At 41.0% G+C, this 17042-nt stretch overlaps 1 protein-coding gene across 2 annotated transcripts; it reads right to left on the bottom strand.

Moving 5' to 3' along the window:
* Window positions 1-1029: 1029 nt before the first annotated feature.
* Window positions 1030-17024, bottom strand: LOC128096268 (bile acid-CoA:amino acid N-acyltransferase-like). 2 transcript variants are annotated; one of them, XM_052715624.1, is made up of 4 exons: window positions 15960-17024; window positions 7548-8063; window positions 5682-5884; window positions 1030-2424 (listed from the first exon to the last, which is right to left on the bottom strand). In XM_052715624.1, the coding sequence occupies exons 2-4, from the start codon at window positions 8011-8013 to the stop codon at window positions 1831-1833; spliced, it is 1263 nt and encodes a 420-aa protein (XP_052571584.1). In that variant the 5' UTR covers window positions 8014-8063; window positions 15960-17024; the 3' UTR covers window positions 1030-1830. The 2 variants fall into 2 exon arrangements, with proteins under 2 accessions (XP_052571584.1, XP_052571583.1); XM_052715623.1 differs by having other exon boundaries at window positions 7548-17024.
* Between the last annotated feature and the right edge of the window lie 18 nt (window positions 17025-17042).

Below are 17042 nucleotides of genomic sequence, written 5' to 3'. Positions count from 1 at the left end.
GTCTCCTAATGCAAGGAAGTGAGCCGGTTTCCTTCACCACAGGCTCCCTTGCATCATAGTCTATTGAACTACCAAGGACTACGTGACACAGAGTCCAGTGACCACGAATTAAAACCTCTAAAATTGTAAGCCAAGTAAATCTGTTCTCTATTGTTTGTTGGAGTTATTCTGTCACACTGACAGACAGAAAACAATCTGATTAACACAATTACAAGTCTGAACAAAAAGAGAAAATAAAAGTATACAACTGGTACTATTGGGAACGATATCTTGTTATCCAGGGTTCTACTATGTTACATTCCGGTGATTCTGAAAAGAGCAAATGAATTCTATTTTATTATAGAGAAAGCCCTTAGACTATAATTCAGGGGTATATACACCAGCACAAATGCGAACATTATACATTATGAGCAGAGACTTTCTTCCTATAGCCCCAAACTAGGAGTAAGAATATTATACCTGCCATAGAAAATATTACATAACATGATGCTGGAAGTATCTGTTATTGCAATGACATGGTTATTATAATCAAGTTGTGATATTCTGGTTGACCACATGTGTGAAGAGTGAGAGAGGAAGGGACAATTTGTTCCACTCCAAACAGGTAAGTCTTTTGCTTGTTTGTTTTCATTTTATCTAAACAGGAGAAAGCATCACAAAGCAGACAGAAGTAAAAGAGTTCAGGCAAACACAGGAAAAGCATCCTCATGTTGCTATTATGCTAATTCTTTACTGGTTTCCCATCATGCTTCAAAACGGTCTGAAGTGTATTTGTACACATATATCTTCACCAGCTCCCCTCCACTTACACCCATTGCATTTTAGTAGCCCAGGGATATTTGTGCCATGATTTGTCCTTTAGAGAAGCCTAATGGTCACTTGGAATGCTCTAGAAATTATGCCCTGTGAGCCTGTAGCTTGTTTTTGTTTTGCCCGTGGATTAACAGGGATCTACCCTTGCAAACGCCTGAAAAGTTTTAAATAATATTACTATTGTCAACACAAAATCATTAAGTGTAAATTTCAGGGTACAGGATTAAAAGTTTAATTGGAATTCAGGCATCATTTTCATTACATATGTCCCCTATTATCATAACAGAATGCGGCCTGCTGACAGAAGAGACAACGTTGAGATTATTTGTGGAATAGTACTTTACAGAAACAAAACAAAGCAAAACTGCTGAGCCCTAGCCTAGAGGGCCGCAGACCTCCTCATCATGCTTGCTTCTCTCAGCTGCACCTCTGTAGGTCTCAGTTTGCTCCCTTCTTATTACAGAGAATGCTGACATCTATAAATGTTTAGAGGCAAAAGTGACTTGTTAACATTGGCTAAATTGTTTGTGAACTGATTCAATGCTCCTGTATACACATAAGCATTCACGGTGCCTTAAAACAACTGTCTCTAGACTTCCAGTGACAATAAGAATGATCTAAGCATATTTAATGTGAGTTTTAAGAAATTATTAAATGCCAATATATAATTCTTCTCATGTTTCTTTTATAAAGCAGAGTATTCTGTGGTTTATCACTAATAATTTCCTTGAAAATTATTACAGAAAATTGTTATGATGAAGAAAATTTTAGGAAAGGTAGGTCTAAGATTTCATTTATACAGATATAGGCCTCTCACTTCATGATATTTCATTACATGGAAAATATTTTTCCCCTTCCAAAGTCAACATATTATCACTTTCAGCCCATTTGCATTTTCTTGTGATACCTTCCTGTATCATCCAATAAGAGATCAGAGGCATTCTTCTATGGAAAGTGAGACGCGGTGCTGGTCAGGAAATGAACAGTTCTACTTCCCAGTAATATCATCAAGTACACTCAGAGCTGGCTGCTAATATCTGGAAGGAGATGATTCCTGAGAAATTTTTGTATCTCCTTCCAAGAATGCTCCTGTGCAGCTGCATGTGAGATAACCTCTCCGCCCCAGCTGATGCTTGGGATCACATAGGGGATCCTTGAGGCACAGCACAATGGGGAGTAGGGAGGCTCAATCAGGTGACCTGCCCCAGGGTAAGACAGCAGAGTCCAATTCTTCTTCCCACTTTTTATCAGCTGTGCTGTGGCTTGATGAGCATGTACTTTGCTGTTGAGATTCTTATCATCTTCTCCCACCACAAAAAGGAAATGTCCCTCAGCTTTTTCAATGGGAAAGCAATATTTGCTATCCTTGTCTGCAGTTTCCTCATAGGCTCGATAAAATTCTACAAGGCCCAAGGCATTGGTGGTTACAAATTCTATATTGCATGGTACGGGCCGGTCGACTCGACCATGATATTCATGTGGATCACTGGTAACAAAATTAGGCCCATTGATAAGTACAGTGGCTTTTATTTGTTTTAGGTTAATAGCCATAGAGAGTCCAACTTCTGCTCCTTTGCACACAGAAACGATGCCAACACCTGGGCCCAAGACCTAAAAACAATAACAATGAGATGTTATTTTTTTCATTAGGAAATCCACAATTTCAAATAATCCAGAACTTCAACAAGTAATAGTACAAGGCAAATTTAAAAAAAAACATAAACCCACCCATATGCTTATATGTCAAGTAGCTAGAGTTCTGGAACGCAGTTTGTTTACTTAATTGAGCTTTACTATAGATATATTGGATTCAGCATTATGCCTGGTTCTGAGTTTAAAATACCTTCAAGAACTATCACGCCAGGACTAGAAATATAGGTGGTGGTGAAGTCCTTCCCTAGCATGCACTAGTCACCATAGAAAAAAGAAACAAGAACAACAAAACCAATGTAGTCAAGAAAATAAGCAAAGTGAATGTGTTATTGTAAATAATGTTAGTCAGGGGATAGGCAATGAGTAAAGTACGTTGCAGAGGAGTAAGTTTCCTACAGAAAGAGGTGAGAATGAAGGGAAGTTAGGACAATGATGCATGGAACTTGAGTAGAAGTTTTGACCTCATAAGGAGATTTCAAAAAAGAGTATCTCAACATATTTTTTATTGTCAATCATCAAACACATGTAATATTTTACTTTAAGTTCCTAAATTTTAACTCTGTCCCTAGTCTCTAACTGTCTCAGCAGATTTCTACTTGGCTGACAGACACATCCAGGTATCAGCTGCTGACTACAACCTGCTTCAAATGACTGCAAGTCCTGGACTTGCTGAAGGCTGCTGTGATTGCTTCCTGTCTTTTCAGCTGGGTCAGCAATCTGGATGCTTTTGATAAATGCCCCATAGCCCGAATTCCCTCCTTGCCTTTGACCAGCATCCCAACCTTCCTAGACCCTGACAACAATGTCCTACTTCCAACAGGAAGTAAGTAGAGGAGAGAATACGTTGCCCCTTGTGCCCCAACAGGCTAGAATATTAGACTAAAAGGAAACTCTTTTATAGGGGACCTGAGTTGAAATAAGTAACTGGTCCCTATTCTCATTTCCATGTTCCTTCTAGATAGGAACTCAGTCATCACAGGGCCTTTGACCCTTTTGCGTCTGCTAATTGCTGTTGGTTCTTACATCATTGATGCTTAACTAAATGAAAATTTCTGTCTAGGTACCATTAAGCTGATGGTTATTAGATCCTAATATAAACAAGTACCCATCACAGAGTCGATGATTTGACTCAGGATACAACTCAAGGGGGAAATGTGAGAGCCAAAGTTACCTTTTTTTTTTTTTTTTTTTTGATTTTTTGAGACAGGGTTTCTCTGTGTAGCTTTTGGAGCCTATCCTGGAACTCGCTCTGTAGACCAGGCTGGCCTCGAACTCACAGAGATCTGCCTGCCTCTTCCTCCTGAGTGCTGGGATTAAAGGCATGCGCCACCATCACCCGGCTGCCAAAGTTACATTTTAAGTTTTAATTACTATTTCTAAGAGATCCATGAAACAAAATTGCCTCTGATCTGAAAGCCCCTTGCTAAGGACAGATAGTTCCTGAAATGCTGGAGGCTATTGTTTATGGGCAATAACAAGCCACATGTTTTTCATTCCCCTAAACAAGTTTCTTTGACCCATTTGCACCAGATGTGCTTGATCACATGTGGGCAGGAGGTTCACAGGCTGGAGGTACTTCAGGATGTATGATTGCCCCTGATTGGACCTGATGGGAAGTGCAGTGAATTATGCGTTTTCCTTAAGCCCTTGCCAGACTTGATTCTGGACCATTTCCCAGGAACCTGGGTATGGACCTGGCCAGAGTCCATCTACCTGGCCAGTACTTAATTAAAGCTTGCTTCAAATTTGGCTTTAAACTGTGGTAGTGGTCTTAGTCTTGATCGGTGGGATTAACACATGCCCAGCAAAGAAGTAATATCATTTCATAAGGCAACTACCTGCCAGATGAAAAGACAGGAGAGAGAGCCGTGGAGAGACACCTAGATGATTAGAGTATCACACATTCTATAGCAATGTATACAGATAGATCAACAGGATCAAAGAGTCTCAGAAGAAATGGGCTGTAAATTAAATTTTCACACATTAAAAATGGAGGCAATAAAGAGTAATATATTAAGTGATTCAGGTGTGCTAGTTACCCATAAAAGACCTTTCCCCACAATTTTAAGGCTAATATGACCTTGATTATGCATGGCAAAGCAGTGTATCCACTCTCAGAGGATGCATTTTGATGAGTCTGAGTCTATTGTCTTTTGTTACATATCTATTTAGTCTCTGTTGTAAGGTCAATATATTCTCCTTGTGGACTGATTTTCTTCTCCAGTTAAATAACACCGAATCAAGAGATTAAAATCTGTGTTCTTGACAATTCTTTCTATCTTAAGATGCTGATATGTTGACTCAGTGCACGAAACACAGCTATCTTGTGCACTGGAAGATAGGACCAAGAGCTGCCGAGCAGGAATTCGACATTTTCCAGAAAAGTGGCTGGGGTGGACTACATATCAACGTAAGGCAGTTTGTTTGCTTGTTTATTTTTTTTTTGTTTCGAACTCTGAAGATAGATGACTCAGACTTTGGTTCTAGAAAACATGCTAACAAGTTGTTTGTTTATAGATGTAAATACATATAACTTCTGGGGCTGTGGAGATCACTCAGTCAGCTAAGTGTTTGCCATGAAAGTATGAGGGCACGAGCTGTGTTTTCAGAACCTACGTAAAATCCTCAGACATGCTGGCTTGCTTGGAATCTCTGTCCTGTGGAGATGGACACAAGAGGATCAAGGCTCACTGGTCAGACAGCTTATCCTCAAAGGGAAATCTGTGCGTCTCTGTGAGAGACCCTGTTTCAAAACCAAGGTGGATGCCTCCTGAAGAACAATGCCTAAGGTTGACCTCCGTCCTCCACAAGCATATGCACACTCATGTACACACACACACACACACACACACACACACACACACACACACACACACGAGTTATCAATCCTTCCCCCACATACAGAAACCTGTACACAAACATCCTTCCCTAGTATATGCATATATATATACACACACATATATAAATATACATTTATACACACACACACACACACACACACACACACACACACACACACACATACGAGGGTGGGAGGGAGTCCTAGTCACTAGTTACAAATGGAACATCCAAACCAGAAAGAGTAAAAGACAACTGCTCTTTGTAGCACAAAATACAGCCTTTGCAGAATCACACTTCAATGTTAAGGCAAGTCACATAGCAGTGCAGTTAATGTAACACTGGGATAAAAATCATACTAATGAGCTCTAAATTACCTTAGGATGTCTCAGGAGAAACTCTGCAGCTTCTTCAAAATACTCTAGATCTATCTTCTCCAGGTAAGAGGGCAGGTCATCATAGCCCCAGTAAGCCAGAGCAAAGGCTGCAAAGCCATGACTGGCCAGAAGACTGGCCCGGAATTCAATCAGTCCGCCAGTGCTCCCAAACAAGTCAATGACCCCTGGGAAAGGGCCTTCTCCTGGAAAAGAGCAACATAAAACAGGTCACATGTGAAAATAGGGGGGAAGACAACAAGAATATGAAGCTGACAGGAAGAACTGAATCTCAGGATTAATGCGTAAATTTTCAAATAGAACATTCACATGCTCGGCCTTGTGTCTGGGGGTAGAAGTAAATAAAGCCTTCTCAATATATAATGAAACATCACTTCTAGGGATTTTATTACAAACTACATGCATTGACATATTTAATTCCTGAAGCCTAGAGGAGGGTTCATTTTCATTATTTTCAAGTAAAGAAAACCATAAAAAAAATGTGCCATGACTTCTTAACCAATAAAGGGTATATCAATGAGCTTTAGGAAATCAATGAAGATCATAAAATTAGATACAAGATATGCTGTCTGTTTATATGTGATTTCCTGTGAGAAATGCTACAGGTTGACAAAGGCTATCTCCAAAGGCCAACAGGAGAGGTAGAGCCTTTAAGAAGGGGACCTAGTTGGAGAGCTTCATGTCCTTGAGGGTAAGCCCTCACAGAGACTAGTTAGACAAAGGTTCTCTCCTATAAATGAAGTACATAGCTCAAAGATGTCTTTAGTGGTTCCACTAGATAAAATGTCTTGTAAGAGCTGCAGCTCCGGAGCTCAGTCCTGGAGCGCTTGCCTAACCTGCCCAAGTCTCAGGGCTCATCCCAGGCACTAGGAAACAAACAAAAAAAGGTCAACCACCCTTCTTTCTCTGTTACACTCCACTAACCACTAACTGATGAAACAGTTAATAAAACCTCCCGTCTCAGCAGAGGTCCACAGGGCGCTCTTTCTTTTAATAATAACAACTTCTATTCCTTGCAGCCTAGAGTGCAAGAAGAGGGATGTCAGAGCATCAGTCCACACTAACTGTGTAGACAACTCATTTCTAAAACAAACCAGAGCCCACCCACTGTGGCTATCATTAACGTCCCTGTCATGAAACTTGATTTTAGAAAAGGAAGACTGGTTATGTTTGTTTAAAGACTGGCTGAACATGAAGGGCCACTGGCAAGTTTTTAAATGACTGTGCCCCAGCAGATCATTTGATGCAGGAGATGCTACCTATCTAATGTCCCAGAAGATAGCAAATGACAAGCCTGGTGCCAGCAAACCAGCCCGATGCAGAAGGCCTGGACCAACACATACACATTTTAAACGGAGGTGTGATACTAAAGAAACAAAACTTAGTGCTAGCTCCTTGGCCCTAAGCACAATAGGATGGTCTATATTTTTATTCCTGGGTATAAAAAAATTAAGTTACGTAAACAAGCTTGTTATATAGCAAAGCTGCAATGCTGTACTTAAACTGAATATCAATGTGATATAGCTCCAGAAAACAGCTGTACAAGAATCTTCAGTCAGCCAGGCTCTAATGAACTACATTTTAACCTACATTAACTCTTCAGAAACCTCCCGATGCAGGGACTCTGCGATATGTCGTCACAGCCTGAGATAAGCTTCAGAGTGGTGGGGGTGAAACTTGAGTTAGAGTGGAATAGCACCTATTTCTTATTCTGAGCCAAAATCAACCCAGATTCTTGGGTAGGATGGTGAGACCTATGTAACACCCTCCTCCAAGCTAAACTTCTAGAGGCACAAGGCATCCTGGAAGGGAAACAGTGGTCACAATAACCAGAGTGATTCTACTGACCTGGAGGCAGAAAGAGGGCTCCCCGGAGGCGGCCTTCCTTTACCAGGATCCTTGTGACACCAGGCGCTACATACCATCTTTCCAAAGTCAGGCTATCCATGGGCGGGCCGATAGTTACACCTTTTATTGGAAAGTGTGGACTGCGGAGTTCTATGTGGACCTGGTAGGGGCTATTCATCACATCTCTTTTTGCCAGTCGACTCAACAGCTTTTCGGGTTTCAAGGACCACAGAAGACCCATGGGGTGGACACCCATGTAGTCTCCTCCAAGTGAGGGATCACGCTCCAGATCCACCTCCCCCACTTCACTGGCCTTGTAGTACGCCTGAGAACCAAACAGATTGCCCTTCTCATCTCTCAGTGATGCCTGAAGGCACACCACCTGGAAGGGCGTCAGGCCTGTGACTCGGATGTGCACAGGCTCATCGACAAGGGCACTGAGAGGAGTGGCTGTCAGCTTGGCCATCTGGGCAGTGGGAACCTTGAACAACTCTTCAGGAATATCTTCACCAAAACCTCAAAACAGAAACAGAAATGAAATACAGTGGCAAGAAGGTTAGTGGGTAATGGAAGAGATGAGGAGTCAGACCTCTTAGGATTCAGTTTTAACTCCCCATTGATTTGCTGCATATATATTGTGATAATTTTGTAGCGTAAGACACCCGAGAGATTTTAATAGGTTTCTAGAAGCTAGAGAGCATGCGGGTAAATGCTCCAAGTTTAAGCAGCACTCCAACTTCACGTGAATGATATCAGGACATCAAGGAGGATATCTCAATCTGTCCCCATGCACAAGTCTGGAAAAAACAGGATTGAGACGTGAGGGTAAAACATGCTGATTGACTGAACAGCTCCCCATAAAGAATAGAGAGCACCACTAACTAATCTCTTCCATGGGGACATGTGTGTTCAGTCTTAGAGAAAAGAAAGGTAACTATCACTTTGATTTTAGGACTTATACAGATGTAAGGCCTTCACATACGTAGACGTCTTGCTGAAATGTGCATCATCTTGCCCTTAAGTGTTAACACAAGAGTGACCACTCTTCCTAACAAACCAAAACTATCATTAGATTGTTCGATTTATCTGGTTGTCATGCTGTTTTCATTTTAACTCATTTTGCTGAAGATGCCACCCATCTAAATGAGTCAAACTCCAGCATGTGACAAAACAGCTATTCCTGAGAGGCAAGAAAATGTCCCACCTACTCTGCTACTCACTTATGATAAGACAGCAGGAAGGAACCCCACAGAGAGATATGAGAAGTAAGAGAAAAGGGGTGCCTACTTTTGATGGGTGCTGAGGTAGAACTCTGAGAAACTCTCACTCCAGAGCATGTTTCCACTCATCCTTATCTACAGGACATCACCAGAGCCTGACAGTGCATCCAAGGTTGGCTGCAGGGACACATACTGAGATGAATCCATGGGAGGCTTTCAAGCCTCCACTTAATATACGGCAGCTGCCCTCCACAGGATGAAGGCAGGGGAGCAAAGCAAGTTTCCTATGCTAAGGAAGCCAGGAGTACTACCACAGAGCCATGCAAATTCCCTAGTGACCCTTCTTCCAGGGCTCCAAATCAGGAATTCTCAGTTTAAAAGGCTAGCAAACAGCTGTTAAAGCCAAAGATCTTCCCACGGAGTTCATGAAGGCTGAGAATCCAGGCTCTTCTGATGAGAAAGGGCTTCACCCCAGCATCCGAAACTGAACTCAGTGGTGCCCTTAACTCAGTAAGCCTGCCACAGGTCCCAGACCCAACTCACACTTGGCTCAGATCAGAGTGATTAGCCCCAAGCCCCAAGAGAATATTACATTTATTGTGTATGTGTGTGCATGTGCGTGTCTGTGTGTGTGTGCGTGTGCATGTGCGTGCATGTGTGTGTGTGTGTGTGTGTGTGTGTGTGTGTGTGTGTGAGAGAGAGAGAGAGAGAGAGAGACAGAGACAGAGACAGAGACAGAGACAGAGACAGAGAGAACTGATGGGTGTTGACTGTCTTCTTCCACCATGAGTCAGCAAGTGATTTTACTCACTGAGCAATATCACTGGCCCTCTTTTTTTTTTTTCAGATGTTATTTTCATACAAGTCATCCAGGATCCATTTTTTATTATTATACATAAAAGTTATAAAGACTCATGATTACAAGAGGAGAGAATCACTATAATAGAAAGAGAAGTAGTCCAGATGTTGGGATTATCAGACGTCAAGTAGAAAGGAACCAACAGACACAAGAACAGCTCAAACTAAACCACAGAGAGAAAAATCAAGATAAAAGATGAGAGCACTGGAGACATGGGAAAATATTTTAATATATATGGTTTAATATATAGTATAAATTCTTTAATAATTGGCACCTTAGAAAGGCATGTTAGAGATAGGCACAGGAAGAATGCTTATTAAAAAAAAATCGAGGGCTGAATTTTCCTCAATTCATTGAAAAGCACCATGATACAGTCACAAGAAATGTAACAAATACAGGGACAAAAACAGCTAAATCTCAGCTGTCATTATCGTCAAACTGATAACACCCACAGCAAGTGTTAATATAGCCAGAGAAAAGTGGCAATGTTACAGAGGAAAAGAACAAACGTAAAGTAACAAGCAGGAGACAATAAACCCTCAGTGCTCCAAAGGAAAGAGAAAAGAAATAAACAAAGCAAAATGCCTGAAACTCCTTACCTAACAAATATCAAATTACACATCAAAAACAGAGGCAAAAGAAAGAAATTTCCAGGGAGAAAAGGAGAAAATACATCTGCAGTAAATTGTATTTCAAGAAATGCACTATGTAAGGGATGTTATTCCAGGGAGACAACTTAATGCATCTGAGAAATGAAGAAGAGCAAGAACACATTTATTATCTGGGTAAATATAAAAGCCCTTTTCCAAATTTCATCACCTATACATAGATACATATGTGAGCCTAAACATAGTTAAAAGTCTATAGGCTGTTCAAAATAAAAGTAACTGTTTTATGAAGGTTATATAAGAAGTATGGCCAATAGGTAGAAATGTGATAAATATGCTTCTTATATATCACTGTTTTTCAAATAACATGAGGCTTTCTGCAGGTAGATAACACTAATTTACAGTACTTAGCAAGAGCCCAATGAGCTAGGAGATAATAGATATGAGAACTGCCAGATGTCAGTGTGATTATTACGGAGCAAGTGACATAGAGAAGGATACAGCCAGCAATCACTTACAGTGGCGGTACAGCAATGTCCTGAAATGGAGGTGTTCAGGGGAGGAAGATCAGCACCGATGCACAGGACTTCTCCCTAACTCTCAATCCAAGGCTCTGACAACGTGGCAGATACTGTAGGAGCTTAAAAAATGCAGCCTATCCAATCAGAGCTGGGGAACATATCTTTCTATGTCACTCCTCAATGCTGGCTAAACAGAGAGGTGCCTAAGAAGACCTTGGAATTTGGACTTTGGATAAAAGCCTAAGCTAAAATTCCTGAAAATAAAAGCAGGAGGGCCGCTACTGTGGAAAGGCCCCAACAAGCTTGTGTCTTTCATTGCGACTCTCCTCTGACACCATCTGCTTTGCTGGGATGTGGCTGTGAGCTTCTGTGCACCCAGCACTAGGGAGACTGAGGCAGGAGTGAAGCCAAAGCTAGCCTGGGCTCCACAGGGAGATTCTGTCTAAGAAAAACAAAAGAGCCAAACAACAACAAAAGGAACTGTCTCTGTAGCGCAGTATGCTATTTCAAACACAAGTCTCAAGGGCAAGGGAGTAAAATCATCTAGGATTCACTCTTGCCTGTGTCCTGGAGTCAATACAGAGCTGGAGACACCACTTCTGGGATATGTGAGCCTCTTTGTGGTCTTTCTGCATGAGCCTGTTTGGATTTTCTCACATCATAGCTAGAAGGGCAAGAGATAGAAGCAGCTGTAAGCTCTAACCTCTGCCATGTCATATTTGTCAGAGAAGGCATAAGCCTCCATTAGAATTCAAGTGGGGAGGGCAGAGACTTCGACAGTGAGGTAACTATCAACCGGGGAAAGCGATGAGGGTATGGGATATATGTATGCCGTTTTGCGTAGCAGGCTTTCTCAGACCGCCAGCCCCCAAATCATGACATGGAGACTTATTATTAGTTATGAATGCTCGGCCTTAGCTTAGGCTTGTCCCACTAGCTCTTATAACTTATTTTAACCTGTTTCTCTTCATCTACATTTTGCCTCAGGGCTTTTTACCTTTCTTTCATTCTATATATCCTACTTTCCTCCTTGTCTGTCTGTCTGGCGGCTACCTGGCTGGCTGGCACTGGGCATCTCCCTCTCTTTCTCCCTCCTTCTCTTTTCTTGAGCAGAGGTTCTTCCTCCTACTTATTCTCTCTGCCTGCCAGCCTATGTATCCCTCCTCTGCCTAGCTATTGGCCATTCAGCTTTTGTTAGAACAATCAGGTGCCTTAGGCAGGCAAGGTGAAACAGCAACACCTCTTTACAGAATTAAACAAATGCAGCATAAACAAATGTAACACATCTTTACACAGTTAAATATTCCATAACATAAGCAAATGCAACACATCTTTACATAATTCAAGTAATATTCCACAACACTTCTTCTTATATTTGTACTGCCTTCTGCAATCCTTTGGAAATAAAATCTGCCACAGTAGGGGAATAAGAGAGCAAATGATAAGTCAGATGAATGGAAAATAGTGACCACGATGGGAAATCTCAACACAATTATATCTAAAATTGCATTATGGGGCTAAAGAGATGGTTCCATGGTCAGGAACACTGGCTGTTCTTCCAGGGAAAGATTCCTAGCACTCACATGGTGACTCACAACTCTCTGTAACTTCAGTTCCAGAGGATCTGATGTCCACAGCACCAGGCACACAAGTGCTACACAGACATGCATGCAGGCTAACACCCATACACATAAAATAAAAACAAAAATGAGAAAAAGAAATAAGGTGGTTGAAGGGAGATGTGATGACTATTCTTGGTTGTCAACTTGACTACATCTGGAATAAACTACAATCCAGGAATGGAGGGCACACCTGTGAGGGACTTTTTGCTTGGTTTGAAGTGGGTGAATCTACTTCTAGTCGGACCTTTGAGGTAGGAAGGCACACACCTTTGATCAGGATCATGAGGTTCAGGAAGACACATACACTTAATTCAAATTTTGAGGTGGGAAGGCACACCTTTAATCTGGGCCAGACCTTCTCCTGGAAGCCTATATAAAGACATAGAAGAAGGAAGCTTTTGCTCTTTGACTGCTTGCCCTCATCTAGGACATCCATTTCTCCACTAGCATTAGAGCATATTTCTTCAGGATCCCAGCATATATGGAAGAGCAGTTGAGACATTCAGCCATGTGGAGTGAGCAACTACTGGATTCTTGGACATCCATCCGTTGTTTGATTAGCTGGACAGCTGCCTGTAAATCATTCCAATAAATCCCCTTTATTTATATAGAGAGATTCATTCCATAAGTTCGATTACTCTAGACAACCCTAATACTGGAAGGGAGTTTGCTTTGTGCCTTATCTGGGCTTCCTCCCAAAGCTCATTTTTGATGTAACAACACAACAGTAATTAATTTATTTTGAGGGGTTAGAAGATATGCAATGAATGGTTGGCTAAGGGTGGTCCTTTTACACATACATAGAGGTGGGGCAGATGGATATGAATAAATGTGGACAATCAGCCTATATAAAGAAGTGCTCAGGATAAAAATCTCTATTTGCCTCATTACAACCTCCCAGAATTGGAATACTTAAGATCATATAGGAATGAAGAGTGCAGTCAGCAATAGAATCTGTATCTCCAACTCTGTCAAACTGATCAGTAAGAAATTTCCCAGTGAGTCACTTAAGATTAGGTGCAGCCCTGTTTCAAAATGTAGAATTCCTTCTCTGCATTAGCATCATCCACTAGGCTCCTCTTAGATTTCACTTGTCAGCCAGTGTATCCAAGCAAGAAAAACTGACTCATTGTTGAGTTTCCACTTCAAGTATTTTCAGTTTAATTCTAACATATTATCATCCTAACCTTAAAAGAAAATCCCCCCTCTATCTATCTCTTTCATCTCTATCTCTATCTCTTTTGGTTTTTTTGAGACAGGGTTTCTCTGTGTAGCTCTGGCTGTCTTGGAACTTGCTCTATAGACCAGGCTGACATTGAATTTACAAAGATTAAATAAAACATAAATAGTGCAGGTTAGTGTTCCAGACTAAAAGCTTCCCCCCCACCACACACACACTACCACATCTAGAAAAGTGTCAACAAAGGGTGAGTTACTCATGGGATTATGATAGCACAAAGGGAGTGAAGCGACTTCTGATAGTCTTTCATGTCCTTTAAAAACATCCAGTGATCACAGGTCCCGAATGACATCCTTTCTAAGCAAAATCTGACTGAAAAAGCACTGTACTGCTAGCACCTCTGGGAACTTCTGAGCTCTCCAAGAATATGGGAGGAGCAAAAGGAGTATTTGACCTTGGAAACCACTCAATGTCAAACACTGGAGGAAAAAAAACCAAAAAACAAGACTTTTATTTTTAATTTAGGATTAAGATTTCTTACGTATTTCCAATCAACTCAAAGCAAACAGCTTTGATTACAAACCAACTAATGTTCTTTTCCCTATTTGAATCTGCTTTTCCAGTAGTAAAGGGAAAAGCACAATCCCAGTTGCCCAGGACCGAGCCTCAAATGCTTTTGACATTAGTTCACATTAGGTCACCGAGCAAAGGGCATCCATCAGCTTACCTGCTGCTGCACCGACCCTGTTCCTACTCTGGTTACCTATTAAGTACATAGTAGGGAACCTAGCCCTTTTTCTCCTTCCTTTCTGCTTTGTTTTCAGAGTTTTCTTTAGTTTTTAAATATGTATGTTTTATATAATATGAATTACATACAATATATTCATGTGTATACATATATGATGTCTGGGGTGTGTGTGTGTAAATGCACACTCGCATGCACCAGGGCCCATAAAAGGACAATGACCTAAGGTCCTCAGGCTTGGTGACAAGTGCTGTTATCTGCTGAATCATCTCCCTGACCTCTTGTTTGTTTAAAACTCTACTGCCAATATTTGATTTTATCTGACCACTAATTTAAGAAAAGTCAATGCAACTACTGCAGGACTCTGAACTTGCAAAACATTTCTTTCCAGGTCTGAGTTCAACCCTACAAAACTAAATAATAAAAGCCAATTATGGGCTGGACAGTTGACTCACTGGTTGAATGTTGGCTGTGCAATTATGAAGACTGGAGTTTGGATCCCAGCACCCACATAACAAGCTGATCTTCCTGCAAATGCCTACAGCTCCAACTCCGGTGGATTGGATGCCTTCTTTTAGCTTCAAAGATACACACATCTGTATACAGGTGAGTGCACACAGGTGAGCACTCACACCTGCACTCACAGGTGATCACTCACCTTAAATATTTTTAAAAGATGTAAGCTGAGTTGTCTCAATAACTCTACAGCATTGAAAGCAGACTATTTTCTCCGGCTGCAGTGAAACAAGAAATGATAGAATACCCAGGATCTTTTCACCACCACCAGATCTGTTTCCACACACTATTTTAAAGCAGGTGTGTTCAACCTGTGGCCCATAGGCTGCTCTCATTCCAGGACAGCTATGAACAGAACCCAACATGTTTGCAGATGGCAATCAAAAGGTTGACACTCCTGATTTAAAGCTAAGGGGAGCTCATGTGAATTTGGAGATATGATGCCACAGGAGTTTTAAGAAGCAGAAAACAGCAGGAGAGCTGGCTCAATCAGTAAGGTGTTCATCACTCAACACGTGAGGACCTGAGTTCTACCCTCTCTCTCATGCACTTAAAAGCTAGGTGGAACAGGATTCTCTATACATATGTGCAAGTACACCCACATACATGAACACATACACATATACAGAAAATATATTTTTTTCTTTCAGGACTATATTAGAATATTACATTATTGTCTTACACTGGGGTGATTTTTTTCTTCTCATTTTTGATGTATCTTTCATTTCCTAATATGCGGTTACTATAGAAATCACACAATTTCCATGTTAAAACAAAACCCAGCAAGAGAGGGAGTCGCATGCTATTTGAAACATGTAGTTAATGTAAGATCATTTATCTTGAATTTTGAATTGCTAATGATTTTATTAGGTTTTATGCAAGCACACACTGAGCCCATAGGTTCAACTAAGTGAAATTGATTAGCTTATGCCCTTTACATCATTGAGTTTTTAAAAATAGAAAGCTTTTGTGTATGTCCAGCTACCTTAGTAAACAAACAAACCTGTTCCCTTCGGAAACTGTAAGGTCACTGAAACAGTATAATGAGCTGTGTGCAAATCAGTGACACCCTCCAGAGCTACTGATAAGCAGCAGAACTGTTCTACAGAAAGGTACTCTGCTGCCATCTTAACATCATTACCTGATCGTAGGCCCACATTACTTCCGAGCACTGTAGAGATGAGGAAGCTTACAACCACTCCAGACACTAACGCAGTCTCCACATGACATTCACATACAGATTTTGAACAGCACTGCTCTGGGGTACACAGCAGCAGCTTCTATCTTAACAATAATATGAAGAGTGCATTTTGCAGTCTCTGGTCCAGTTGTAGCCAAAAATGTTTCCATCCTGACTTCCCACCTCTTCATTTCCAGTATGCTATTGTTGTATGGGAAACACAATCATCGAATTCTGTATGTAAAACCCAAATGTTTCAGTGCTGAATCTGGTTCTCACAAAACAAGAGCCGTTATGACTGAACTCCAGGGCTGCAGACACTGATACTTCGGAAGTTCATGATATAATGCCATTGGTGTGTACCAGTAATTATTAAGTGCTGTGACAGTTTTTTAGACACTGTCTTGTCAGGATTGTGTGGGTATGCACACCTGTGTGCACACACAGAGGCCAGAGCAGGACATATTTTTCTTTACTGATCTCCACCTGTCTTGAGATAAGGTTTTTCACTGAATGCTGAATGGGAACCTCACTTTTTTGACTAGCTGGCCACCCAGCTCTAGGCATTCACCTGTCTCCACTTTCTAATCTAGAGGTATAGGTACATGTAGCCATGCTCAGTTTTGTACATGGGTACAGGGAATTTAAACCTAGGTCCTCAGGCTTACAGGTCAAGTGTTCTTACCCACAAAACCATCTCATTCACTTCAACTATTTTTTCCCAATAAATCTGTTAGAATTTATATATCCAACTGATTACTATTTTTCTTCAACAAAGTTACTCAAGAGAATAAATGCAATTTCTTACGTCTAAAGCCTTCCTATCACAATATTTTATATAACCACTAATTTTGTCATTCAGATCTATCTGGCAATCTATTTTAACAATCTCTACAAACTTAGTACATTAAAGTACAAAGATGTGCCAACCTAGTAACTAATCATAGGTACCCTAAGGCCACTTTTAGAGTTATAGAAAAGATCATTTGAAATATGCTTCATTTTGAGGATATGTAATTAAATGTGGAATCTGGCAATGACTCT

This window comes from Peromyscus californicus, unplaced genomic scaffold (genome assembly GCF_007827085.1).
Source record: "Peromyscus californicus insignis strain IS unplaced genomic scaffold, ASM782708v3 Scaffold_5__1_contigs__length_169319896, whole genome shotgun sequence".
NCBI classification, from domain to species: domain Eukaryota; kingdom Metazoa; phylum Chordata; class Mammalia; order Rodentia; family Cricetidae; genus Peromyscus; species Peromyscus californicus.
The sequence above is the reverse complement of the archived record's forward strand: the minus strand, read 5'-3'. Positions and strand labels throughout refer to the sequence as shown.

What these genes read in the sequence shown, in the direction of transcription:
- LOC128096268 (XM_052715623.1), bottom strand. Translation starts at nt 8,013, where the DNA reads ATGGCCAAGCTGACAGCCACTCCTCTCAGTGCCCTTGTCGATGAGCCT. An exon ending in AGCCCTCTTTCTGCCTCCAG is followed by an intron (nt 5,885 to 7,547) that starts GTCAGTAGAATC and finishes GCTCTTTTCCAG; the next exon opens with GAGAAGGCCCTTTCCCAGGG. An exon ending in TTCTCCTGAGACATCCTAAG is followed by an intron (nt 2,425 to 5,681) that starts GTAATTTAGAGC and finishes TATTGTTTTTAG; the next exon opens with GTCTTGGGCCCAGGTGTTGG.